We start from the raw sequence: 26,909 nt of genomic DNA, 5'->3' as shown, positions 1-26,909 counted from the left end.
GTTGAGGTGACGCAGAAGACGGTTTCGGAGGCGGTCAGTCCGACTTTTGATGCCGCACAGAGACTTCTAGCCTCGGGTGGAAACCAGCAAGCTGTGGCGGCTAGTTTCAAACATGCATCGAGCACTGCGTCCAACGTTTTGTCCGAGGTCTGCAGAGCATTGCGGAAAGCACTCTCAATCAGTGATGATGTATCGAGTGTGAACTGTCTATTGTTGAAAATTAAACATCAAAACAACTCTTTTGACTCCAAACCTGTGCTTTATTCCTCATATACTTGAAGTGTCAAATGTAAACAAGTCACAGACTCACAGCAAACACATGTACACAATAAATGATGAAGTGCACCAACAAAAAATATGACAAAGTGATAAAAAGCTGGCAGTTTTTGGGCGGCTGAGTCACCACTTTGGGTGGCCATTCGCTTCCGAACACACACATACTTGTCTCAGTAGTTCTTCCATTTTTTTATGCAATCGCTGACCTTGCCATTTGGCAATCTTTATAATGTCTTGACAAGACATTGTAGAAGTTATCATACTTGCTCTTTGATGATACTCCCGTCGGCTTGGTCCATTTTTGCGTGTAGCAAAACAATGTTTGAAAATTGAGGTGATTTCACGCTGAACCGGGAACAAGTCTGAGCAGACCAATCACAGTCCATTTCCGTCACGTCACCATGCGTTGACGCGACGCAAAGTCAGAAAATTGTGAAGGAACTGAGGCGGATGATCTTAATCGGGTGTTCCTTGACGGCGCAGGTCTGTCGCAGAAGCATAACTCAGCCTTTACTCGCTACTTTGGCTACATTAGTTGTTTTGTCTTTATTCCAAACCTTAGATTTTACTTTTTTTCCCCAGCCATGCCAACAGTAGTTCTACCATCAATGAGACGTTGCAACAATAATCACATGACTCCATTATACCAATCAGACTCAAGCTTGCCGTTCTATGTTCACGCCGGAGGTATGATACTTTTAATTTCATAATAGGAACTATGAAGGAACAATTCGCTTTTCAAACTAGGATGTATTTTCTCCATTAGCGGGCACTCATGCTCTTTGGACGAATTATGCTTCAGTTCTGCAGATTTTTTTTCTCGTGCCAGAATTCAGTGTTTTGTTTTTTGAATTTCTTTGGCTTAATGTGGTTATGTAACTGGTTATATAAAAAATCTACAATTACTTTTTTAAAATCTGACATTGTAAGAAGTTAGTCACAATGTTACTCATTACTTGAGTATTCTTTTCACCAAATACTTTTTTTACTTGAGTACATTTTTTAGATGACCACTTTTACTCTTACTTGATTGATATTATTTTGAAGTCACACTACTCTTACTTGAGTAAAAATTTTTGGCTACTCTACCTACCTCTGTTCGGGTTCAAATTGAAAGGGTTGAACAGATGACGTTTATGTCGCTAGAATCATACTCTGGAAGCCTGGCAGCGTTGTCATGTGACGTCACCGCCCTGTGACGTTAAAAACAATGGCGACCTACTAGTTGAACTAATTTTATAAATTGTATAAAAACGAAAACATCAGGAGGGGTTTCAATACCAAATTATTTTAACTCATAATAACTTTTATCTTTTAAGAACTACACGTCTCTATCTGTGGTTCCCTTGAAATATTCATGACTTTTTAAATTACAATTTTATCAAAATATATTCTTTAATTCTTATCTAAAATTCTAAGACATTCAAAAAACAAAAACACATAAAATTCCCGAAAAACCAAAAAGAAATTAAAATGATAAAATTCCATAAATAATTATAAATTTTTATAAAAACCTTTAATTAATTATAAGGGAAAAAAATTCTCAGGCCAAATCACGCACTTGAAAAAGGAACTCATCACTTTTTACATGATTTTGTTCATCTAAATGTTACTCGTAGAGGGCCAGTCTAGTGCTGCAACGATTAATCGATTAACTTGAGTATTCGATTAGGAAAAAAAGATTCAAATTAAATTTTGCTGCTTCGAGTATTCGTTTAATTAAAGTGGCGTTGTAATGGTTTGTTTTGAAAGTGTTTGCATTTAGATTTATTGATTTGGGTGGATACACTGCCCTCTAGTCTGCCTCATTTCACACGGCTTAATCCAGCTGCTCCCTGTTCAGACCAACAAAGGCTAAGTTTTTGTTTGAGCCAGTTTTTTTATGCATTCGTAATTTATAGGTATATTTAGCCGTTTTTTTCGTGGGAATATGGGTGTGAACCATTTGTTAAGAGCACTGTAAAAAAAAAAAAAAGTTAGCATTTTACAGCATTTAAGCTAGCGGACTTTTGCTATGTAAGTTTGCCAATTGTTCTTTTGTTGTACATAGAGCCTCATTTATGGTATTTATTTTTTTATACTGTTTGAGGTTAAGCTCAGGTATTTTAATTTTTTATGTTCCTTATCCGATTACTCGATTATTTGAACTAATTAGTTCATCGATTAATCGACTACTTAAAATAATCAATAGCTGCAGCCCTAGTCCAGTCCAATTGAAGTGGGAGGGTTGGGAGCGAATAAACGAACATTTTAAATGACTGAGTTTTAATTTAGTTTTTTGATTGGATTAAAGCACTAATAAGCGAACACTTATTGGCTAGCATAGACAGCATTATTTTAACTCATAATAACATTTATCTTTTAAGAACTACAAGACTTTCTATCCGTGGATCCCTTTGACGAACTTATTATCTTAAAATATCGAATATCGTTCCCCAAAAAAGTACGTTATAAAATAACCTACCATAGTTGCTTTCTGGAACGTTGAAAAGGAGCATTGTAGATAGTTGTGATTGTCTGTAATCTTCAACAAAAAATATGGGGAACTGATGACACAAAGCCAGATTTCCTGCTGATATAAAAATATGTTTATAAATATTATATTTATATGATTTAAATATGATTATAGTACTACTTACTTTTGGTGTAAAAACAGCAGGTTTGAAGTGGATTGTGACATTCAATTAATGTTAGCAAAAAACTATGAAGCGTTAACAGTTCTACATTATTAAAGAAGTCATCCTTAAAACTATCTTATCATGTATAAATATAATAAATAATTATGCCCCAAAATGTATTTTCTATTCTGCTGTGGTGTAAAAACACAGGTTTAACATTTACGAGCCGTTAGCAAAACAAACAAATTAAGCTAACAGATGAAACAAAAAACCCGTTTCTCTAAACACCTGACAATATACATAATATTAACGTCTAAAAATGTTCACTATAGAATAAAACAACATACAATGTTTTGGGTTGCTGTAAAAATCAGGATTGAAGCAGATTAAGATATTAAAAATAAAAACTACGGTAAACTATTGGTAGTTTTCTTTTTTAAATTAAATTCAGTGTAAGTGTAAATCCTCTGCCGCCACTTAGTGGTCAATCATGGAACTGCACCCGACATAAATGAACGGAATGTACAGTAGTAAAACGTAAATAACAAAAAAATAATACAGTGGAACTGCAAACTTGGACAATTAAAATACAGTGTAAGAGACCGCTTAAATTTTAGCCACCTGGAAATATGTGCGACAACGTTGTGGTGAACAGGTCAAAGGTCATAACACTTTCCTCAGAGAGTCCGGTCCAGCCATCTGATGTAATTGTCGATGGCACGGCGGCCCACGCTGGACATGACGGGTAAGTACGCAAAAGATAAGCACCCGTGGAAACCATCCTCGTAGTGGTCAGAAGTGACCCGGACGCCTACATCGCGCAGCCTTTGCGCATACATCAGTCCGTCGTCTCGCAGCACGTCGAACTCGCACGTCAGTACATAAGCTTCAGGAGTCTTTGCCAAAACGTCCGGCTCGGCGAGCAGAGGCGCAGCCCTGACGTCCAGCAGCGCCGGCGCCCGTTCCAGCAGACCCAGCATGCCCGTTTTCACCACCGCCGGCCGAAAGTTCTTCTTGCGTTCGGCCGGCAGAAGGGCAGTCCAATTTAGTCGGGATCGCGCGGCCGCGCTGTAGGCGGCTTGGTCCAACGCGCTTTGGTTGTTAGCTAAAAGCGCCAACTCCAGAGATGGGTCAGCACCAAGGTAAAGCAGCCAGAATTGGGCCATGACAGGTCGGAAGAGGATGGGCACCGCCTGGTTCTGCTGGTAAGACGGCGTGTGGAAGTCGAGAGCTTGCAGAACTGGGTAGATCAACGCTTGGGCCTTGAAGCGAGCCGTCAGGTTGGCGTCGGAGCCCAGCTGCGTAGACACATAGAAACATAGACTATAGATATTAGGGTTGTTCCGATCATGTTTTTTTGTTCCCGATCCGAACGTTTTAGTTTGAGTATCTGCCGATCCCGATATTTCCCGATCTGATTGCTTTTTTTTGCTCCCGATTCAATTCCAATCATTCCCGATAATTTTCCCCGATCATATACATTTTGGCAATGCATTAAGAAAAAAATGAATAAAACTCGGACGAATATATACATTCAACATACAGTACATAAGTACTGTATTTGTTTATTATGACAATAAATCCTCAAGATGGCATTTACATTATTAACATTCTTTCTGTGAGAGGGATCCACGGATAGAAAGACTTGTGACTTTGTATATTGTGACTAAATATTGCCATCTAGTGTATTTGTTGAGCTTTCAGTAAACTATACTGAAGGCCATGCCCAATGCATGATGGGAAGTGGAACCATGACAAGTGAAACCACGACTGTGCGTAGTGCTACCAATTCATATATCTTCTCTGCGATAGAATATAACTTAGGGTGCTCAGAAAACGGGAGAGGAATAGTAGGGCTTTAGCCAATTAATTTACAGTTCCAAAAGCTGCAAAAAGCCACTCTACTCATTTTACTCTGCCTTTTAGCTCTCTATATAGGCAGAACAGCGCCATAACAGATGGAGCACGACAGTGCGTAAGTGGATCGTGCAGCGCATGCATTAATTACATTACATATTTTAACGTGATACATTTTTTAAAAAATTAAGAATCGCCGTGATTGGGAGAAATTTGATAACCTTTCTTTAATTAAGCCTAAACTAAAGACTCTGGATAAGTGTAACATATTATGTCTGTAACGTTAAATAGAATTAGAAAACGATTTAATTAAAAAAAAATTTAAAAAAGGCATGGCCGATATTTTTTTGCCGATTCCAATACTTTGAAAATGATGTGATCGGACCTCTCTAATAGATATAGTATACACACACACATATATATATATATATATATATATATATATTATCTATTGAAGGTTCCGTAGAATATTTTTCAAACAACTACGATGAACTTTAATTCACCTCCTGCGCTACGGCCGCCGCCAGGTTCCCCCCTGAGCTATCTCCCGACACGCATAGGCGATCCCGATCCAACCCGTAACGCTCCGCAACATCCTCGGACAAAAACGCCCGCGACGCCGCCAGCGCGTCGTGGTACTGATCCGGGAACAACGCCTCTGGAGCCAGACGGTAGCTACGACCAAAAAAGAAAATAGTGATGCCATACGTTCAACATTTTCAAGGAGTGAGCTTCCCCTAGTGGTCATAGAAAGTATCACTTAATTATCCTGCTACATAAACCAGTTGTTTTATTTACATATTTGCATAGGCGGAGTTTGACTTTTGGGGCGGGGGAGGGGGGCACAACATGTTGATGACCCCAAAACGCAGTGTCAACAATAAAATTAACTTACAATTATATATATAATAATGGGTGTTTTTTGTTTCCCATCATTCTTGAGGGGAATTCCAAATCAGGCTGCTTAGGCTATCCTTTTCGCCAAGATCGACATCCATTGAATATGGTACGCCCACCGGTGTCGTGCCAATGTAGTTACCCCTGTCAAAAATTGTATCCCCTGGGAGGAGCCATTGCGCTGCACTGATTTCCGTGTTATGGTGAGGTAGTTATCTACAAGGGTTTTAAAACATGGCCCATCCATTAAAAAAAAAATTTAAAAAAAGAAGAAGTTTTTTTCTGTCATATAACATAACATACGTACTGAATGTAAAAATAGGCAATGTTTCATTGTTTTACTCGTATGATAACCTATAACTGTTATTACTGTAATTCAAGTCGTGTATGGAGTTTCTCCAGTTTAATTAACGTCACTGTTCAAAATATATAAGTGTGGTTCTTTTCTGGCTTCAATTAATTGTTTAAGTCGACATAACTCATAACTAATGTGTGTGGGTGCGCTCCCGCGGCCAGGGGACACAATTTTTGACGGGGGTAACTACATTGGCAAGAAACCGGTGGTGGCTCTGTTGTACAATTAGTGTCTTCAGTTGGGCAATTGAAACCCCGTTCTCTATTTCGACGGTGGTCTCTAGCGTTCAATAGTCCACAATTTCAATCATTGGTTCTTGCTCAGTAGTTGTTGTCGCTTTTGAAAGCTTAGGTTTGAAAAAAATGACGTATATCTTGCCTCTTCGGTCCTCGGGGGGTTTTGGCTAAGCAAAGCAAATGACCGTCTAAGGTCCCAGTCACATGATCTGTTCGAGAAATAATTTTAACCCATTATAACTTTTTCAAAATAAAATTCTTTTAAAATCTTTTTTTGTTCATTTCATTTATTTTGTGGTTTATTTTATTTCCATGCAACTTGTATAGACAATATTTTACTGGAAAATGTTTAATTTTAAAATCATATATAGGAAAGTCAATTACATGCAATGACACTTTTTGGCCACCAGGGGGGTCTGGCCCTCCTCAAACTCCGCTTAGGCATATTTGTACATTTTTCTTACTTACTCAACAGATATGACAACAGCGTCTAAATCCTCCGCCATCTTGCGGCACAAAAGGTCATACGATCGCATTCCTGAGGAGGAAGAGGAGTCACTTAATTTCATTCATAACTTCTGTGGAATTTTCCACATTTTATAACACCAATATCACATGACATTGCAGTTATTCAACCTATAAATATGGCAAAAAAAACCGCAATATAATCATTTAAGAGAAGGTCATACTCAATATTTATATACTAATATGATGCAAAAATGCCATAACAATGCATCACACTCACCAGTGATGCTGATTATTCACTACTTTCATTTTACTAGGTAATTGTTTAATGGCCAACACCGCCCTCTGCTGTCATGAACAGGAAACGCCATTGTTTATCCATCGATGACTTCTCCAAACATTGATCGTCTACGATTTTTTTCTTAACTCTTTGGCTGCCATTGACAGCAATAGACACCCAATCCATTTTGGACTTCTGTTGCCGTCAATGGCACTGAAACATCACACGTTTCCCATTAACAAGCGAAAACTTTCACATTAAAACGTGATACTTTTCAGGGTAAAACTCAATTAATTTCATATTAAAATGTACCAAGTTTCACGATAAAAGAGCAACAACATTCGTTTTAAAATACAAGTTTAAAGTACCAAAATGGCTGTCTATTGCCGTCAATTTTGTTACAGAATTAACAATAATTACGTCTTTTTACTGGGTGAATAAAAATGGTGTACTTACGTCCAGTGCCGAGGGACCAACCCCCACCATGGAAGTAGACGACACCCCTCTTGGGTTTCCGGTCCCCTCTGGACTGGAAGATCCTAGCAGGGACGCCCCCTAGCTCCCCGTCGCTAACCTGCACGGTTGCGCTAGATCGGGCCTCGATAGTCTCCACCCACGACACCACCTTGTTGAGCAGGTGCGCCCGGTGACACACGCCTAGCGCCTGGGCTGCGTCGCCCTGAGGGCACACGGCACAATGGCCCTGGGGTTACATCGAGGTGCATTGTGGGAAAACTACTGAAAGCTATAGGGTGTGGGAGCAAGTAGAACAAGTCAGTTTTTTCCCAGTTACGCAATGGCGGGTTAAAGGTCACAGCTTGCAACAAACAGTTTTTTTCTGTGTTAATGCTAACTACGTACTGTAGTAGCCTTTGAAACAGCACATGAGAACAGTTTTTGAAAATACCGATATTAAAACAATACTACATAATCATGAAAGATTAGCATATTTTAAATACACATCAGTTATTTAGTAGTGCTGCACCGATACAGTTTTTAGGCCCTCAATACCGATTCCGACCAATACTGTGTGGTATCGGTCAATGCCGATACCTAACCGATATATATATATATTTTAAAACTTCTTTAAAAATATGATTTAATAAATATATCATCGACAAGAGCTCCTATTTCTTACGGCGTGCTTAGGTGGCAGCCATTTTGGCTAGAGCAACCAGCAAATGAAAACTAAATCTTGGCACGTTATTTCTTATGAAAAATATCATTGGAACACCACTCAAACTGGGATGTCCTAGTTGCGAAGTCTGAGATAAAAAGTATCCCGACTTCACGAGTTTCTTCAATCTGACGTCAATCGGAAAATGGCGTTGCCTGTCGGAAAGCAGACCGTCAATGGTAAAAAAAAAAAAAAAATTACATGATTATAAAAATATATTCTCTATCTATTTATTATTAAATTGATTTATTTATTCAACACAACTACCCGTAACAATATGTGATTTTTACTGAGTCTGCGTGAGAATATCTCTTTGCATTAAATTATCCGATGGTTTGTACAAAAGATATTCCTTTATTTATAGAAATACAGCAAATTATTCAAAAAATATATATATTTATTTGATCGCTTATAAGAAGTCAGGTTGGCTGGAGGTCAAAATGTCTTTTGATGGCCTAAATAAAAAAACAAATGTCACGATTTTGCTGTCTACATTCGCTTGGAACGCTCTGAGGTCGCAACTGGTACCATCCGAGTGGGATAATTCCGACTTCCCACCTTTCTCAAATGCGGCATCAGTACTAGCCGATACCGATGACGTCATTTTCGTGCCGTATCGGTACAGATACTAGTATTGGTGCAACACAAGTAATTATCACGTCTGTACTTCTATTAATCGAAATGTTTATCACTAGTGGATGTCCAATTCTTTTAAATTAGGAGGGTGTCAGCCAGCTCTCCCACCATTTGAACTAGGAATTTACTTTTCTCCATGCTTTAATCCTACGCAAATTGTATTTAGAAATATACATAGAATTGACATTTTTAGCCTCTCCCTCTTTATAATTGTTAATTTCATTGTTTTTCTAATTGTCACAAAAAAACATTGTTCGATTGTTCATTTGCTATACAAATAACGACCAGTTTATTCAATAAAATAAGCACAGTTCTTACAATTAATTATGTTATTCTTTACCCACATGGCAAATAATAACAAGCAGTAAACACCCTCCCGAAACCCTCCCCCAGTCCAGCTGTTCTGTCAGGGCTCACCGCACGCATGAATCCCCGGAAGAGGGCGTCAAGCAGCATCAGCTTCCACGGCTCGCTCACTCCGGCCGGCAGCGGCAAGTACACGTAGTAGGCGGCCGCCGACAGCAGCACGGCTCCGGCGTAACGGAGCTTCATCGCTCGGCTGTATACCGGCCTGGAGCCCCGGCGCGCTCGCGAACACCCTCCCCGCCCGGGTCTCGAGTTCCCTCCCCGGGTCTCAGGTTGGTGGAGGCGGCCCCCAAACGCCGGGTAATAACCCCGATTTCAAAATAAAGGTTGCGCTTGCTGCTAACATCCATCGGCTGCGCACGGGAGCGTTGGAATAAAATGAACACGATCTTATTTTGAAAATCTGCTTGCGGAGGTTAAGTAGGATTTACATAAAGACGTTGGACTCGGGAAATGTAGTCCTGTATATATTGAGTCACAAAAGGAACTTAATTCCCCTTTGGAACATTTCTCTATCGAACATAACAATTGCATGTTTAATGTTACATCATATCTAACTTTTACGTTGTCGTTTAATTATAGCCGCTTTTCACAAAAAGAAAATTGATTGCCAATCATTACCTCCAATCAGGTGAGAAGACATCATGACCTTAGCCAGTGAAATGTGAAAGACCAGTCAACCCGGAAAAAAAACACATACGACTGTCATTCTCCTCCAATCAGATAAGAGGAAACGAATCCGTTGGCCAATGACTTCACTTGGCAACGAGACGAACCTTTAGCATTAGCCAGTGCCACTCAGTTGAATGTAGTAGCTGTCAATAAAGACTCGATAGCTTTTTCGCTCTTGGTTCAGATATCGAAGATAACAGAGCGTTTCGGAAAGCAGTTGACTTTTCCAGGCAAGGCTGACGTTTTTTTTCAGTCTCCTGTAAATTTATATTCACTCGACGAAAGCCTGCATCATCTGTTGAGTTTAGCATAGATGCTAATTCTAATACATTCTAACGTAGCAAACGGTCAGCCGTTTTTGGGGAGCTTATAGCCTCGACGTCCATCTACGTTAGGAGCAGTGAACTATTTAAAAACCGACTGTCAGTGCTCGCGTCGTCATGGGCGAGGTGGAACTGTCGTGCCGTGCGTACGTCAAAATGTACCTGCACGCTTGCCTATTCCCCCGCTGCAGCGTCAACGGGCTGCTGTTGTCCTCCACTTCAACAGGGGGCGCCGTTTGCGTGACTGACTGCGTGCCTCTGCTGCACTCTCACCTGTCCTTGGCACCTGTTACCCAACTGGCCCTTACACAGGTGAGACACAGTTCATTCTTAGCCAGAAATGACAGGTCTGTTTTTGTACTCATTGTAAAAAATTGTTCCAGGTTGACGTGTGGTGTTCGCAGACGCAGCAAAGGATTGTGGGATACTATCAATCTAACGCCTGCGTGTCAGATAGCAGGTGAAATTTGAGTTACGAGTTCATCACGAAACAGTTGTGGTTCAACTACAGAAATTTTCTTTGGACCTTTTTCGCAGCCCCACGCAAGGAGCCCTGAAAATTGCCGATAAGATTGCCGAGCAGTTTGATGGCGCAGTTCTTCTCATGGTTCGTATGAACATGTAAACAAAAATATTTGTATTCAATTAAAATATGTTTGTTTTCAGCTGGACGGGAGCAAAATGTCCCCAGACTATCGGGTCCCTCCCATCGTGATGTATGAGCGCAAAGACTCAAGATGGACGCTCAAAGACAAGCACACGTAAGACGCAATTCGCGTTTCCGTGGAAGTTACCCAAACTTGACAATTTTTCTGCCATTAGAATCATGCTAAGGCAATGGGAGGAGACCCGCGCCATTGCCAGCCAGATGCTGGAGTCAGGCGACCAATCCCTCTTGGTGGATTTCGACAGCCACCTGGATGACATCACTAGAGACTGGACCAATCAGAAGCTCAACGCTAAGATCGCCGAGCTAGCGTCGCCAGCTAACGGGAACATCTAATAGAAGAAAAAAAAAAAGACTAAAAAGACTTGAGTTTGAGTTGAGAAAGTTTTTTTTCTTTTGTTCCAGTTACACAACATAAATATGGATGAAATGTAGTACGTACGCTACCAAGTAACATTTAATTGAATGGCATTGACATCTATTGCTGTCAATGGCAGTAAACGAGTTAACACTTGTGATATTTACGGTTGTGTTTACACTTCTAATGTTGGTTACAGCTAGCGTTGCACTGATTCCGACAGATTTTTTGAAAAGAACTTTCATCGCCCCTACAAACATGGCCTTAAGACGGCCATATTGGTAGGGGCAATATTCCCATTAAAGTCAATGCATTGCCATCAGTGTTGTCACAGATTACTTGAAAAAGTAATCCATTTACTTCACTGATTATCAATTTAAGTTACTTTAAAATTAATTAATGTTACTTTTTACCAATTTTTCTCCCTTTGCTGCCTCAACATAATAACAGAAAAAATGTCATCGCATGTAATTGACTTTCCGATAATTGATTTTAAAGGGGACGATCAGAATTTTTCACATAAGGCTTAATCATCGAGTTAGCGGGGGTTTAATTAGTTGGAGTTGATTTCAACCACCGTTGACTTGTGCTAGCTTAGCCACTCCGTAGCCTGGAAACTAACAAATAACTGACAAACTTCATGGAATTTGTTGAAATCAACTCAACCGACTAATGGAACCCCGCTAATTCAAAGATTAAACCTAACGTAAAAAATTCTGAATTTGGGGTTAGGATTTATGGGTTTGGGTTGACAGCATATCAGTGCCAATGTAAAGCAATGCAAATTGACTGCGCAAGGATCAACAACATACAAATGAATTGCATAGTGCAATAAACACAAAGGTGGGGCGGGCGCGGCCAATTTGGCCACAAAACATGGCAACTAAGCATGTTACACTCAATCGGACTTACAACACATCCCACAACTAACGGCATAAATGTGCAACGCGCAGTGTTGTCAGTAACGCGTTAGTTAGTAATGCGTTACTGTAATCTGATTATTTTTTTCAGTAACGAGTAATCTAACGCGTTCATTTTTCTACACCAGTAATCTGATTAAAGTTAGTTTCCTTAGTGTCTCTGTTTTACAATTTTTTTCATTGCCTCATAACGTATGTAGAATGAAGAATATTGTAGTCATGTACGAAGAGCATTTTGAATAGAAAATGCTTAAGTAAAAGGTTCCCGGTATGAGTTTCCATGACAACCTCTTAACTATTTCCTGTTTTGGTCTCGCTTTACGTGTTGTGGGACTGAGGCGGGTGGACATTCGCGCCGAGTGTTGAGACGTTGTGAGGGAATGTTGATCTGTGGATATCAATTAATGAAGGTATTTTTCCTTCATTCTTGAGGGTATCAGCAAAAGGTTGGACCCCCTACATGCGCGGCCGTTTCGTAGCTTTGCCGTAGCAACAACGAGCAGTCATCGCTCCAAGTTGGCAAGCTTTGTTTAAACCATATGCATGTTGTACTTTTATGCCGTGAGGTGATTGTTCGTTTAGCACCTGTGGGATGTGTTGTAAGTCCGATTGAGTGTAAAGTGCTTAGTTGCCGCCACGTTTTGTGGCCAAATTGACCGCGCGTGTGTTGAGAGGAGTACTTCCGGGTTGTTAATGTGCACGGCTGCACGCGCATCTGCGCCCGCCAACACCTTTGTGTTTATTGCACTGTACAATCCACTTGTGTGTTGTTGATTATTGTGCCATCAGTTTGCATTGTTTTACATTGGCACAGATATGCTGTTAACCATAACCCGAAATTCAGAAGTTTTGACATTAGGCTTAAACTTAAGAGTTAGCGGGGTTTAATTGGTCAGTGGAGTAGATTTCAACAAATTCCAAGCAGTTTGTCAGATATTTGTTAATTTCAGGGCTCCGGAGTGGCTAAGCTAGCGCGAAATTCTGATAAACTCCTTCAAATTCAATCATCGGAAAGTCAATTACATGTGATGACATTTTTATGTTGAGGCGGCAAAGGGAGAAAAATGGGTAAAAAGTAACTGAGAGATTACTTTTAAAGTAACTTAGTTACTTTGAAGTATCAGTAAAGTAACTAGATTACTTTTTTGAGGCGTAATCAGTAATTAAATTACTTTCTCAAATAATCTGTGACAACACTGGCAACGCGAATATGATGTAAACAGTGCTCGCCGACTGCCCGTAGTTGAAACGGCAAAGCTACGAAACGGCCACAACCTATCGCTGGAACCCTCCAGAATGAAAGAAAAATACATCCATTCATGGACGCACACACATCAAATTTCCCTCGCACGTCTCAACAGATGGCTGCACTCTGCTCAAATGTGCACCCTCGCTCCACTCCAAAACAGGACGTAACTGTGAGCAGTTACCATGGCAACGAACGCGTAATGGGAACCTAACAATTTCTATTCAAAATGCTCTTTATACGTGACTACAATAGTCTTCATTCTACATACATTATGAGGAAATGAAACAGTTATACACAGACACTAAGACAACCAATCTGATTACTCGTTTGAAAAAATGAAAGATTTCAATTGCTCGTTACTAAATGAAAGTAATCAGATTACAATAACCCGTTAGTGTCAACACTGATTGTCATTAAGCTCACTATCTTATTTCTCTGTAGTCGCCGATAACGATTACGCCAAGTTAATACCGTAACAGTGCAACACTAGTTCCATCTAAATGCTTTTCCCTGTTCTCAAACAGTTATATTCGAAATGTGCGACTGGTATAATTGATATTAAAAGTCTACACACCCCTGTTCAACAGACAATACTAATTCAATTTGAAGATGCAGTGTTGTTGTTCATGTACTCATGGTTTCAAATACAATTGTAGTGAACGTTTTTCAGTCACCGGATTTTCAACTTGAATGATAAGTGCAAATTTTGTTTTAAAATGAAAAGTGACTTCAGTGTCATTTTTGAAAGACGCCGCCCTCCGGTGACCTCTTCAAGGCGTCTCTTCCTCGGCCGGCACGGCGACTAGGTTGAGCGTGATTTCGTCAGGTGGAGACTGGAGAAAGTCAAAGGAATCTAAAATGGAGCGAGAGCTTTCCACTTGCTCTTGTGCCCACGGTAGTGTCACCTGACCAAAAAGGGAGGAAATGACTCAGAATTTCTTCAGATAATTGAGGAAATGAGAGGTTGGAGTACCAGGACAATAATGAATTTTTTGGACGGATCTTCAGAGCTGCTCAGTTCTTCTCCGAAGCAAAGCGTGAGGCTGCATTGTGGCGGCTCGCCACCATTTACACGGAAGTTCTCAAGTTCTGGGTAAAAAACAAAACAAAAATTAAATTCAATCTATAGTCTGTAAATATAACAGGTGTGAAACTGGTGGCCCGCCATAAGAGTATGTCTGGCCCGCAAACGTGAATCGACTGCATGTTTTTTTCCTGAAATGAAATATTTATAAAATTTCGGTTTCCTCAACAAAAGGTAGACAGATTTGACAGTGGACACTCACCTTGCTTGAAGGCGTCTTTGCTGAACAGCAGGACGGGCCCCGAGTCTCTCTCCATCTTGTGCAGGCCTGAATCGGCCACGTGCGGCCCCGTCCAGAAGACGCGGCCCTGGCAAAAGCGTTTCCCGTAGACGCCCCGCGGAGTGGACGTCAGCACCACACCTTTCTCCATGTAGTGCAGCAGAAAGAGGAGAGTCCTTTCGGCGTCCTCGGAGGGTGGTGGCGGCGGGAGGTAGATGCGTGGGAAGACGGCGTCGGGGGCCGGCGTGGGCGGCATAGGTGAGGACGACGGTGCGTACAGGATGCGCACGTTGGGACCGTGGATGAGACACGTCAACACTTGCTGGCCCAAATAATGCACAGACACCAACAACGAGTCCGAGTCTGCGCAAAAAATGTACTTTTTGGGGGGGATATTTTCTTCAATCTTCACTGGTTTTTGGAAATTTCCTGACATTTTTAATGCAATTTTTCAAATGAGTTTTTTTGTTTTCATTTCAAATGAATAATTTGTCAATAAAATATTGTCAATTGGTAATTTTCAGGATTCATTTTTCTCGTCAATACGATTTTTTTTACCACCGAAAAAGTCAGTTTTAAAAACTGAGCAAAATAAGTATTTAGTCAACCATCAAATGTGCAAGTTCTCCTACTTGAAAAGATTAGCGAGGCCTGTAATTGTCAACATGGGTCAACCTCAACCATGACAGACAGAATGTGGAAGAAAAAAAAAAAAAAAAAAATCACATTGTTTCATTTTTAAAGATTTTTTTTCCAAATTAGAGTGGAAAATAAGTATTTGGTCACCTATAAACAAGCAAGATTTCTGGCTGTCACACAGGTCTAACTTCTTCTAACGAGGCTCCAATCGTAACCTGTATTAATAGCACCTGTTTTAACTCATTATCGGTATAAAAGACACCTGTCCACAATCTCAGTCAGTCAGTCACACTCCAAACTCCACTATGGCCAAGACCAAAGAGCTGTCGAAAGACACCAGAGACAAAACTGTAGACCTGCACCAGGCTGGGAAGACTGAATCTGCAATAGGTAAAACGCTTGGTATAAAGAAATCAACTGTGGGAGTAATTATTAGAAAATGGAAGACATACAAGACCACTGATAATCTCCTTCGATCTGGGGCTCCATGCAAGATCTCACCCCGTGGCGTCAAAATGATAACAAGAACGGTGAGCAAAAAATCCCAGAACCACATGGGGGGATTTAGTGAATGACCTACAGAGAGCTGGGAGCACAGCAACAAAGTCTACTATCAGTAACACAATGCGCCGCCAGGGACTCAAATCCTGCACTGCCAGACGTGTCCCCCTGCTGAAGTACACGTCCAGGCCCGTCTGCGGTTCGCTAGCGAGCATTTGGATGATCCAGAAGAGGACTGGGAGAATGTGTTACGGTCAGATGAAACTAAAATAGAACTTTTTGGTAGAAACACAGGTTCTCGTGTTTGGAGGAGAAATAATACTGAATTGCATCCTAAGTACACCATACCCACTGTGAAGCATGGGGGTGGAAACATCATGCTTTGGGGTTGTTTTTCTGCAAAGGGAACAGGACGACTGATCTGTGTAAAGGAAAAATGAATGGGGCCTTGTATCGAGAGATTGTGAGTGAAAATATCCTTCCGTCAGCATGACAATGATCCTAAACACACGGCCAGGGCAACAAAGGAGTGGCTTCGTAAGAAGCATTTCAAGATCCTGGAGTGGCCTAGCCAGTCTCCAGATCTCAACCCCATAGAAAATCTGTGGAGGGAGTTGAAAGTCCGTGTTGCCCAACGACAGCCCTAAAACATCACTGCTCTAGAGGAGATCTGCATGATGGAAGGGGCCAAAACAAAAGCAAGTGTGTGAAAAGCTTGTGAAGAGTTACAGAAAACGTTTGGCCTCCGTTATTGCCAACATAGGGAACATAACAAAGTATTGAGATGAACTTTTGATATTGACCAAATACTTATTTTCCACCATGATTTGCAAATAAATTCTTTAAAAATCAAACAATGTGATTTTGCCCCACTGTATAGGGAAATAAACAACGATAACTATTACCGTGAATTAATTCATATCAAATTATGATTAGTATGTAGTTGAAAATGCGCATTTTTATTACTTGATTTTTCCAAACATCAATACTTTTTGACATTTTAATTTGATTATTTTATTTTATGTCTACCACTTTTTGAATTTTATTTAAATTGGATATTTTTCCATTATTTATAATATTAGATCTGATTTATGGTACTTCTCTAGTCCACCGTGTTATCGTAACTTTTCAAATTCGATCATTTACCCTGCTATTATTTCGTTCATCTCATTTATTTTTCAACTATTATTTAATCTATTTTAAAATAGCAATTTACGATTATTTCCCTTTAATAAAGCCAACATTATAAATATCATTTGCTATTTCAAATATTCCTTTACCATTTATCTAATTAATTACATCTTAGTGGATGTCCTTATTGTGGATCTACCTCGCAATTTTGACACAAATTTATCGGTTTACCGCATTCTTTTTCTTCTTTTTTTTGGGCTGCCTCTGTGCTTTATAAGCCTGGTGGGCTTCTCTACCACCAGGCTTTGCAAGTTTTCTGGTGTTAGACCCTGCCCAATTTTCTCCAGTAATAGCTCACCCGAAAAGTATTCGTTACCTTCAGGAGGCGGTGTGCAACTCTCCTCAATGCGCACATCAAGTCGAATTTCTCTTAAGGCTGCAGAAAAAGCATAAAAATAAATCTTAGCAACAACGTACTCGTTTTTTTTTCAGCATAATTTTTATAAATGGACATAATACATTTAATAAAATAGCCACACTTACGAGCTAACTGTAGATCGTCGTCCGTCTGGACCAGCTGCGGCAGGATATTTTGGGTCGCCACAACTTCTTCCGCACACTAGGGGTGTGACAATATATCAGAAAGCTGATATATCGCAATATTTTGTAGCCCAAAAGGTTATCAATATGCTCCAGCTAACAATCGATATATCCTTTGAAGGAGTTAGATGGTGCCTATGAGAAAAGGTACTAACTGTTTGCATTACTCTAACACTCTTAATATAATCAATCAGGGAATAGTATTGTTTCTCGTATTTACTGTTTTAATTACTCTAAGGCACCCAATATAAAATAAATAGCACTTATACCATAGTTTAAGGAAAACAAGCAGAATACAGGGTATAAAAGAAACACGACGCCTTCTTATCACGGAAGCCCAACGTGTGCGTCATGAGCAAGATTGACGCACCATCTCTTGCAATCAGTTCTCCCAGACAGTCCAGAACAAATGGCGGGACGGTCTGTCCAAACCCAAGGAGCACCGGGGAACGCCCCATATCCAACTGATAACACGACTAACAAGACTCCAAGGGCCCCTTTGATACTGAGGTGGCAAAATCCATAACCCTCGTTGCCCGGACAACAGTAACTCCCGAATCCTGCTGTCCAATCTACAAACAGACAATAATCCCAAACACACCCTTCTTCCTGCTCACGGCCCGCCCCGCGAGAGCCTTCAAAAGACTGAATGTTTAACTAAGCGTTGTCATTTTTCTCGGGAACCTTTTGTGGACTTCTGATATGGTGACCTTGGAACGAGTTTGCTTCCTCGCCTGAGTCTGTTTCGCCTTTCTGTTTGATTCCTGTCGACCTGAATAAATTGTTAACCTGTTCTCAGTGAGCCCTAACCTTTCAAAATGGAGTCAGTACAAGGGGTTAAGACTAAGGTGAATGCGTGGAGTTTGGCCTTCTGGCCGGATTGCCGGGATCCCGCCGGCTCGGGCCGTTGGAGCTGCGCCAGCGCAGGTCTGGCGGTTCGGCTGGCGCGATTCCGGTGGTCTGGCTAGGAGGTTAGAGTCCTTAACCTTTTAAAAAGGTGTCACTAGGCATGTGCCGGTTACCGGTTTCAAGATTTACTGTGGTATGAAAACGTCATGGTTTCAAAACCACTAAAATTTTCCGTCATATCACAGTATTTGCTATTTTTTTATGTAGGGCTGTCCCAAGCAACTAATTTTCTCCCGGTTAGTCAGCCGACTATTTTTACGATTATTAGATTATTAGTAGTAATCACAAATAAACAATGAGTTCAAATGTTGATAGCATTAACAAGTGCAAAAGAATGGAATGTAAAGTAAACCAATTCAGAACACTGACTTTGCCTTTCCAACATGATTCCAAACAATTCTTAAAAAATAACTAGCATTAATAATATAGTATAGTACTATATATATATATATATATATATATATATATATATATATATATATATATATATATATATATATATATATGAATAATAGTATTATAATAATTATTCATTGCCAATCAGATTTTTCATAAAGGGTGTCATTTTAAAGGTATTTTTAGTGTAGAATCTGAATTCTAAAGTATGTGGGATTAACTCCAGAAATCGTTATTTATATGACGAACACGACATGGTTTTATTTTTTAAATGTTCACCGGAAATACGTTTGCTAAACAGCACTAAAAATGTTAAAAAAGCACTTCTTGTGGTGTCAGTAATAATCCCCCCCCCATTTTTTTCATTTACAAATGCTGTTAACCAGCCATTTTTCATGTTTGAAGTGTCACCTTTGAACCGCAAGTTTGCGTTTTGGAGAAGACTGCCAATGTTTTAGCAGGCTAAAGTAGATTGTCTTCTTTTCCCCATTTGTCTCAATGTAGCAATGCTAACGTACAGTGTTTAATATAGATGTGTTTCCTTTTTTTGTACGTCTGAACTGTAATTCTACGGCGTGTTGATTACCAATAAACATCTGTGAAATGAACAAGTCTCATATGTCATCTACACGCACGCAAAAATGTATGCATGCACGCGGTAATAAAACGCAGCCGTGATAAAACGCAGCCGTGAAAATTATCGCCCATTTTTATTTACCTTGCGACGAATGGACTCATTGCAAATTGCAACAGGCTTAGCAACTTCAATAAAACATGACGTTTGTTAGTTAGATGGACTTACTCTTGTCGTCTTCGAAAATTAAAACTTGGTGACAGCGTAGGTGTTTATTCACGGCCGACGTGCAGCCAAGTTTGGCATTGAAGAGACAGGACACAGCAGTGTAACCTCCTTTGTTTCTTTGAAAAAGGCAATGTTTTGGACACTGGTGCGCTTTTTTGGCTCACCCCTCCCCCTCCAGTTGTTGCTCTATCGGTGACCCTGCTGTTGCTGTTGAAACAACACCTGAGCTTTTTCAAAACCCCCTAAAAAAATCTAGTCTAGTATGGAAGTATTTTGGCTACCAAAAAGAAACAGACGGCCGCGGCTTAGAAGAGGAAGGACAGACGACATGAAGGCAACACCTCCAACATGATTTCACATTTACGTGACCATCAGCCACCACTTTACACAAAATTTAAGGTAAGTAAACGCAGTCATGAACGTTTCCCACCAGTTGCGAGAGTTCACTCCATCGTTTTTCGTGTGTCTAGCGATGGTAAAACGTGACGTAAGATTGTTAACGAGGCTTGTTAGCATGCCAAAAAAGCCAAACGTTTCCTCACTAAAACAGTACATTTGTAAAGTCTTCCCCCATTTTCATGATACATTTTTTCTCTCTGGCGACTTGGACTCTGTGTTGGTAGAGAAAGTGGGTGTGTGAGTATAACGTGTACATTATTATACGAGTCAAACACACGCGCGTTGTCTCTTGCTGTCACTCTCCATTAATATTCAACTCATTAATATTAATAATAGTAGAGGTATATTAACCCAGAAAAGGTGAACATACTCACCTACTTGCATCATAACTTGGACTGAGGGAGAAATTTTATTTAAAATATTTCAGTTTTTCCCAGTATTTTAACATATTCACGTTGATGTTCCAATTTGCAAATATGTTGAGATTTTTTTTTTTTTTTTTTAAAATCCTGTTCAATGAAATTTTTAAACCCATACATCTCAAAATCACACATTTTGGAGCTAATATTTCAATTAGTGCTGCAACGATTAATTGATTAACTCGAGTATTCAATTAGAAAATAAGATTCAAATTAAATTTTAATGCTTTGATTATTCGTTTAATTAAAGTGCTGTTGTAATGGTTTGTTTTAAAAGTGTTTGCATTCAGTTTTATTGATTTTGTGGATGCACTGCCCTTTAGTCCGCCTCATTTCAATGGCTGAATTCAGCTGCTCCCTGTTAAGACCAATGTAAGTTGGGTATTTGTTTGAACTAATGTTTTTTTTTTAATGCATTTATAATTTAGTTTAGAGGTATATTTAGCCGTTTTTTGTGGAAATATGTGTCCGAAAAATTTGTTAAGAGCACTGTAAAAAAGGAATAAATAAAAGATAACGTTAGCATTTTATAGCATTTAAGTTAGCAGACTTTTGCTATGTAAGTTAGCCAATTGATCTTTTGTTCTACACAGATCCTCATTTATTTATTTTTCTATACCGTTTGAGGCTCCGCTCAGGTATATCAATTTTTATGTTTCTTATCCGATTACTCGATTATTCGAACTAATTCATCGATTAATCGACTACTAAAATAATCGATAGCTGCAGCCCTAATTTTAATACAGTGATAGCGTGGTATTTTTGCTTAAGGTTATCATATTGTCAAAATCTCATACCGGCACATGCCTAGGTGTCACTATTAAAAAACAACGAGTTGTGAGCAACATCTGCCATTACAGTAGTGTCTATGTGAACGAATGAATGAGTTTGTTCATTCGCTGCCATCCCTCCCACTTCAAATGGATTAGATGTCTACTAATGATAAACTCACAGCAAAAGGATGAAAATAGCTTGTTTTTGTGTTTATTAGTTGTTTTGTAGAACATCCTAGAATGCTGTCCTGACCTATGTATCGGTAACTGTTGTATTGCCATATCATGAGACTTGTATCGCAAATTATATCGTGAAGTACCCAGAAGTTCCCACCGCAACTGCACACACACACAAGCAAAAAAGACAAAAAAACCCTAAAGATTTGACAGTTTTTTTTTTTTTTGGCCTCACCGGCTCGACCTCGTCATCATCCGTTTTGATCTCCTTGGCGTGAACGACATCTTCCTCGTCGCTGCTCCGGCGTTTCCACTTTCGGCCGCGTTTCTTACCACGTTTACTGTCAAACGTCTCTGCATCTACGTAGAAACAATACGACGGCGTCAGAACAATTTTTATAAACTTTTGCTGAAAGCAGATTTCTCACTTTGTTCGTTAAGCGGTACGAGCCGGTAAACTTTGTACGGTTCCGAGATGTCCATCTGTGCTCGCTCGACAACTTCGGTGAACTCTGAGCTCTTATTGAGGGCGCAGCGTAAACGCGTCTTCCAAGCGGCCGGGTTGTTGTCGTCCATTTTGCCTTTGAATTCAGCCCACGCCTGGAGAACAAACAATAAAAGATTTTTACAAGATGATTCGCAGAATGACTCATAAATGGAGTCCACCTTAAAGATGGCGGCGTCCTCGTCCTTCCGGAAGTCCTGCTTCCCGGCGTGTTTCCATGGGATTCGGAACATGGTTTTGGACTCGTCCTCCCATGTCAGACCGGCGTATTTACCGCTGCTCACCTGTCAATAGGTGCTAAATTTCAAGCAACAGCCAGTTTTATAAACAACTGCCATTGCCGACGATAGACGTTTAAACTGGGAAGATTGTCATGAATGGTGAACAGTGTTGTTAATCTTACTGAAAAAAAGTAATTAATTATAGTTACGAATTACTTCACCCAAAAAGTAATTGCGTTAGTAACTCAATTACCTGAATGTAAGAGTAATTAGTTACTTTGCAAAGTAATTGGTGATAATTACTTTTTTTTTTTTTCCTCAAAAAACATTGGCCACACGATGGGAAGTTTTTTGTGAAGGTTTTTGGTACAATTGGCCCGAGCCCAATTCTTTACCCTAATTTACCCTTTACCCTGAATCAACTGTTAAAAGTTGTTAAAATTGCTCCCATTACTGCATTAGTTCCCTTCTCTCTACTTTCGACATATGAAAGTTTTAAAACTGTTTCATCGATTAAAGATAAGATTCAAGTCAAGATTTTGCCGATTTAGAAGTATTTTAGATTAAAAGTTACTTAGGTTCGCTAGGAAGGTTCTCTAGAACTGTCATATTTGTGTGTGTTCTCAGTTCTTTTTTCTTTATGCAGCACCTGATTGAGCCAGATTGGTGGGGTAACACGACACACCTGTGCTTGATTAGGAAAGCTCAGTATTTAAGGAAGCCTGTCACCATCTGCAAGTGTCGGACTATTGCTTGCTATTTGCCTTGCTTACCGCCTGTGTGTTCATCGTCATCCTTCCAGCTTCCCGACGTTCTACGGTCGTATTCTGGTTTGGTTAGCTTTACTTTAGTGCTCTTTTGGAATTTGTAGTTAGATTCTTGTACTGTTATATTCATGCAGTCTAGCGTGCTTTTAGTTGTACTTGTTAAACTCGCGTTTGTTAGCGTGCCCTTAGTTGTACTTGTTAAACTCGCGTTTGTTAGCGTGCTCCCTTTGTTGTACTTGTTAAACTCGCGTTTGTTAGCGTGCTCCCTTTGTCGTACTTGTTAAACTCGCGTTTGTTAGCGTGCTCCCTTTGTCGTACTTGTTAAACTCGCGTTTGTTAGCGTGCTCCCTTTGTCGTACTTGTTAAACTCGCGTTTGTTAGCGTGCTCCCTTTGTCGTACTTATTAAATACAAACATTTACTCTACTGATCTCCTGGTCTGTGTTTTGGATCCACATTAACGGCTTGCCGTTCTTAACAACAGAGCCGTCCTAAAAAGTCTACTGCTTTAAGATGGCGGCTGTCTACTAACTCATTTAGTGCCATGTCTGTCATTTTGCATCTAGTTATATCTATGTAAAGTAAATGTGATATCTACCATGTCTACCATATCTACCATAACATGCGGGCGTAGTTTGCAGGCTATCGGCTACAACATGTATTATTGGAGCTACGTAGCATCGCGTTTGCTCGGCGTCACAACTTTCTTGCCTCCTCCCTACTCCTGCTCTTCTCTGTCGTCTCGGTGAGTCAGTCTCCCTCAGACTTTTCGATCAATATAGTAACGCATGCCTTTCAGTCCTCAGTAACGGTAACGGCGTTGCCAAGATGAGAAAAGTAATTAATTAGATTACCCACTACTGAAAAAAATATCGCCGTTAGTAACGCCGTTATATTGTAACGCCGTTATTAACAACACTGATGGTGAATGAGTTTAACAAAAAAAAAGTTTAAAAAACTTTGTCCCCCGAGAATTTTTAACCAATACCTCAATGTTGACTAAATCCAAAAATCTGATACCGATATCTATGGTCGTGGACTTAACACATTATGGCTAATTGTATTGTGATGCCCCAATGGATGCTTTAATAACGATGAATATAAAAACTTCAAGGTTTTCCAAGGAAACATTCTGTGAAAAATAAGAAACCCAAATATAAATTATGTGTCTTATTACTCTTCTTAGTGACTATTTCTTTCTGGTAATAAAGTTGTTATATATGATGAGTTTATTTCATTCATTATTTTTCATTTATGTGTGCACCATGAATTCAAAAGTTCATTTAACAAATCCCAAGCATCTTAGTTTGGAGACATCTAGAGGTTATTCTAAGCAAGCTATGACCAGTCCATGTACAAAGGCAGCAGACTTGTACATTAACTTTTAGGCCAACATACATATTGGCACAAAACTGATGCCGAAAATGTATTCTAAATGCTTTAATCGGATGATATCATCGTGCAAAAAATGGTCATCCCATCATTGGATTGGTTTTTTTTTTTTTTAACAAAAGGGAAATTGCAATAACTGCTTATAAAGTGCCATGAACAGTTCCGGCATGTTGGTTGTCTAAATAGGAAAATAAAAATAATAATAATGAAAAGTTGGTGTTGCTTTATGAGGACTTGTTTTAAAAATTGAGTTTAAAAATAGTTTTATTTTTTCCTAATGGCAGTGAGCTAAACAATTGTCGAGAATTAAATGCAGTGAAGAAAGCGCAAATTTTGTCAAAATGAAGCTTCCCATTTTTCTTAATGTTTTTAACAAAAACAAATATACAATGTGCATGTGCAATGAAGCGTATTGCTGCCACTCAAAAAAAGTATGTTTTACATGATGGTTATAAAAACATTATACTTATTTTATATTATCATGTAAAAAAGTGAAACTTCCGTAAAACCGTGATCATTGAAGTACAAACATCACAATTAATAAGTAAAAAAAAAAAGTGAAAACTCATCTACTAACATTTATCTTTTAAGAACTTCCAAGTCTTTCTATCCATGGATCGCTTTAACAGAATGTTAATGCCATCTTGTTGATTTGTTAAAATAAACAAATACAGTACTTACGTACCGTATGTTGAACGTATATATCCATCTTGTCTTATCTTTCCATTCCAACAATAATTTACAGAAAAATATGGCCTATTTTATAGATGGTTTGAATTGCAATTACGATTAATTAACTCGATTAAAAATCTTAATCGTTCCTAGTTGCAATGTCATTTTTTTCCAATATCATTCAGCCTCAGTATGCGTACACTCAGACCTAAAGTGTGCGCGTATTGCATGCATTTGACATTTTTACTTATTTCTCGTTTTTACGTGATAATTACCTCGTTTTAACATTTTCAGGTTTTGACATATCATATAATAACGTAATAACATGTTAAAACATTTTTTAAGGTGTGGCAGCAATACGCCTCTGTAGTAATGGCTTCTGATAAAGCAAAAAAATATATATATATTTTTTAAAAAATGTAGTAGCAGCCATTTAAAAAACATTTTTTTCAACGGCAGTCAGAAAACGACTGTCGAGGAACACTATTTCAAAATGAAGCTCCCAATTCACTTCAACTCAGTTCCAAGCAGTAAGAAAGGAATTAAATCACTATTTTTGTATCAAAAGATGTTTTTTGGTCCAAATAATCTTATGTCAAATTAATGCCTTCCCACAAAAAAAAATGCCCTTCGCACACAGAGACCCGTGATTAGCTAAATTATAAGCGATTCCACAAATATGCTGCGTTTATGACATAATGATTTCTATTCATTATACTGTGGTCGTAATAAGGTTTTACACACCTGTTCCACAATCCATGCACGAAGTTTACGTGTCCTTCTCCGCGTCATGGTGCTCACAACTCCCAAGCTAGCTATTGAAATGCGAAGAATGGCACCAAACAAACCACAAAAAAAAAAAAAAAAAAAAAAAAAAAAAAATGACTTGGTCAATAGATATTACAAAATCCAACTGTCCTTAAACTGCACTTCCTCGTAGAGTCAATCATTTAGCTTGTCGAAAAAGAGCATTTAACTTAGCCGGAGCGGGCTAAAATGTTTTTCCAATATTCGCAGTGCGAATTGGGAAGTGGGTTCAAGTTCAGTTCACCTCGAAGGTCGACGCAGCGCCAGTTTTTGTTTCGTGTTTCCAACTCGCGCGCTCGTTGTCGTTTGGCGAAGTCCAGACGGGAACGCGCTTAAAGTCGCTCGCTGAGCTTCCTATAAACCACGTGACTAAGGAGAATAAGAAAAAGGCTGGCCACTAGAGGGCGACAAATTACAAAAACATGTTTTTAAATGTAAATTAACACTGATAGATTATTGTTCTGATGTGAATTTAAATGAATTTCGAACTAGTAGACGTCCAATCTATTTTAAGTGGGAGGCAACCCTCCCACTTGAAATGGATTGGACGTCGAACGCCGTCAGTGGCAGATGAGTTTCAACGGATTCATACAAAAACATGAATATGTTCATTTTTAATATGTTCTCTGCATAGATAAAACACAAATACAACAAATATAGTTTTGCATTTTTTGGTGCTTCCATTCAACTTCATCAAAAACATTATGCATTCTTTCCCTCCTGCTACAACACAAAAACATGTAAACAATCAAATCAACCATGTACACACAAATGTAATGAGTCTCACTGAATGTGATTCAGTACAATAGAATTTCTTTAAATGACTGATGATAAAGTACCGGTATTTTATTTATATATTCTTGATTTTTTTTCTTTGGGAACTTAACTTTAGTGTGACTTCATGAGCAGTCTAAAAAGGTAAAACAATTTTAGGGCTGGGCAATGACTGAAAATTTTAAACACAATTGACAGCATTAGAGTCCTGCAATTAATCGTATTGTCATACACGCAAATAAAAAACAAATTCAAAAGTAGTATATTATATATATACACAATAATAATAGTCCAAATCTATCCTGACTTCCCTCTTCCTGTCCTATCCAATCCTTGATAAATGAAGTCATAAAGAGCTTGTAATGCTACT

At 39.2% G+C, this 26,909-nt stretch overlaps 2 protein-coding genes across 6 annotated transcripts; one reads left to right on the top strand and one right to left on the bottom strand.

The window, feature by feature from the left end:
• Nucleotides 1–252: 252 nt before the first annotated feature.
• LOC130908670 (neutral cholesterol ester hydrolase 1-like) lies at nucleotides 253–26,134 on the bottom strand. Of its 5 annotated transcripts, XM_057824348.1 has the most exons (11): nucleotides 26,010–26,134; nucleotides 25,703–25,773; nucleotides 22,069–22,191; nucleotides 21,831–22,002; nucleotides 21,638–21,762; nucleotides 17,471–17,546; nucleotides 17,304–17,363; nucleotides 14,639–15,019; nucleotides 14,326–14,441; nucleotides 10,321–14,257; nucleotides 7,518–7,663 (listed from the first exon to the last, which is right to left on the bottom strand). In XM_057824348.1, exons 2-10 carry the CDS (start codon nucleotides 25,748–25,750, stop codon nucleotides 14,123–14,125), a joined length of 1,236 nt encoding a protein of 411 aa, XP_057680331.1. In that variant the 5' UTR covers nucleotides 25,751–25,773; nucleotides 26,010–26,134; the 3' UTR covers nucleotides 7,518–7,663; nucleotides 10,321–14,122. The 5 variants fall into 5 exon arrangements, with proteins under 5 accessions (XP_057680332.1, XP_057680331.1, XP_057680333.1 ...); XM_057824350.1 differs by having other exon boundaries at nucleotides 22,069–22,204; nucleotides 25,703–26,114; XM_057824347.1 differs by having other exon boundaries at nucleotides 25,703–26,114.
• emc9 (ER membrane protein complex subunit 9) lies at nucleotides 9,501–14,008 on the top strand. Its single transcript, XM_057824353.1, has 5 exons — nucleotides 9,501–10,470; nucleotides 10,542–10,618; nucleotides 10,696–10,765; nucleotides 10,825–10,919; nucleotides 10,981–14,008. The coding sequence occupies exons 1-5, from the start codon at nucleotides 10,276–10,278 to the stop codon at nucleotides 11,159–11,161; spliced, it is 618 nt and encodes a 205-aa protein (XP_057680336.1). The 5' UTR covers nucleotides 9,501–10,275; the 3' UTR covers nucleotides 11,162–14,008.
• Nucleotides 26,135–26,909: the final 775 nt, after the last annotated feature.

This window comes from Corythoichthys intestinalis, chromosome 20 (assembly GCF_030265065.1).
Source record: "Corythoichthys intestinalis isolate RoL2023-P3 chromosome 20, ASM3026506v1, whole genome shotgun sequence".
Lineage (NCBI taxonomy): Eukaryota > Metazoa > Chordata > Actinopteri > Syngnathiformes > Syngnathidae > Corythoichthys > Corythoichthys intestinalis.
The sequence above is the reverse complement of the archived record's forward strand: the minus strand, read 5'-3'. Positions and strand labels throughout refer to the sequence as shown.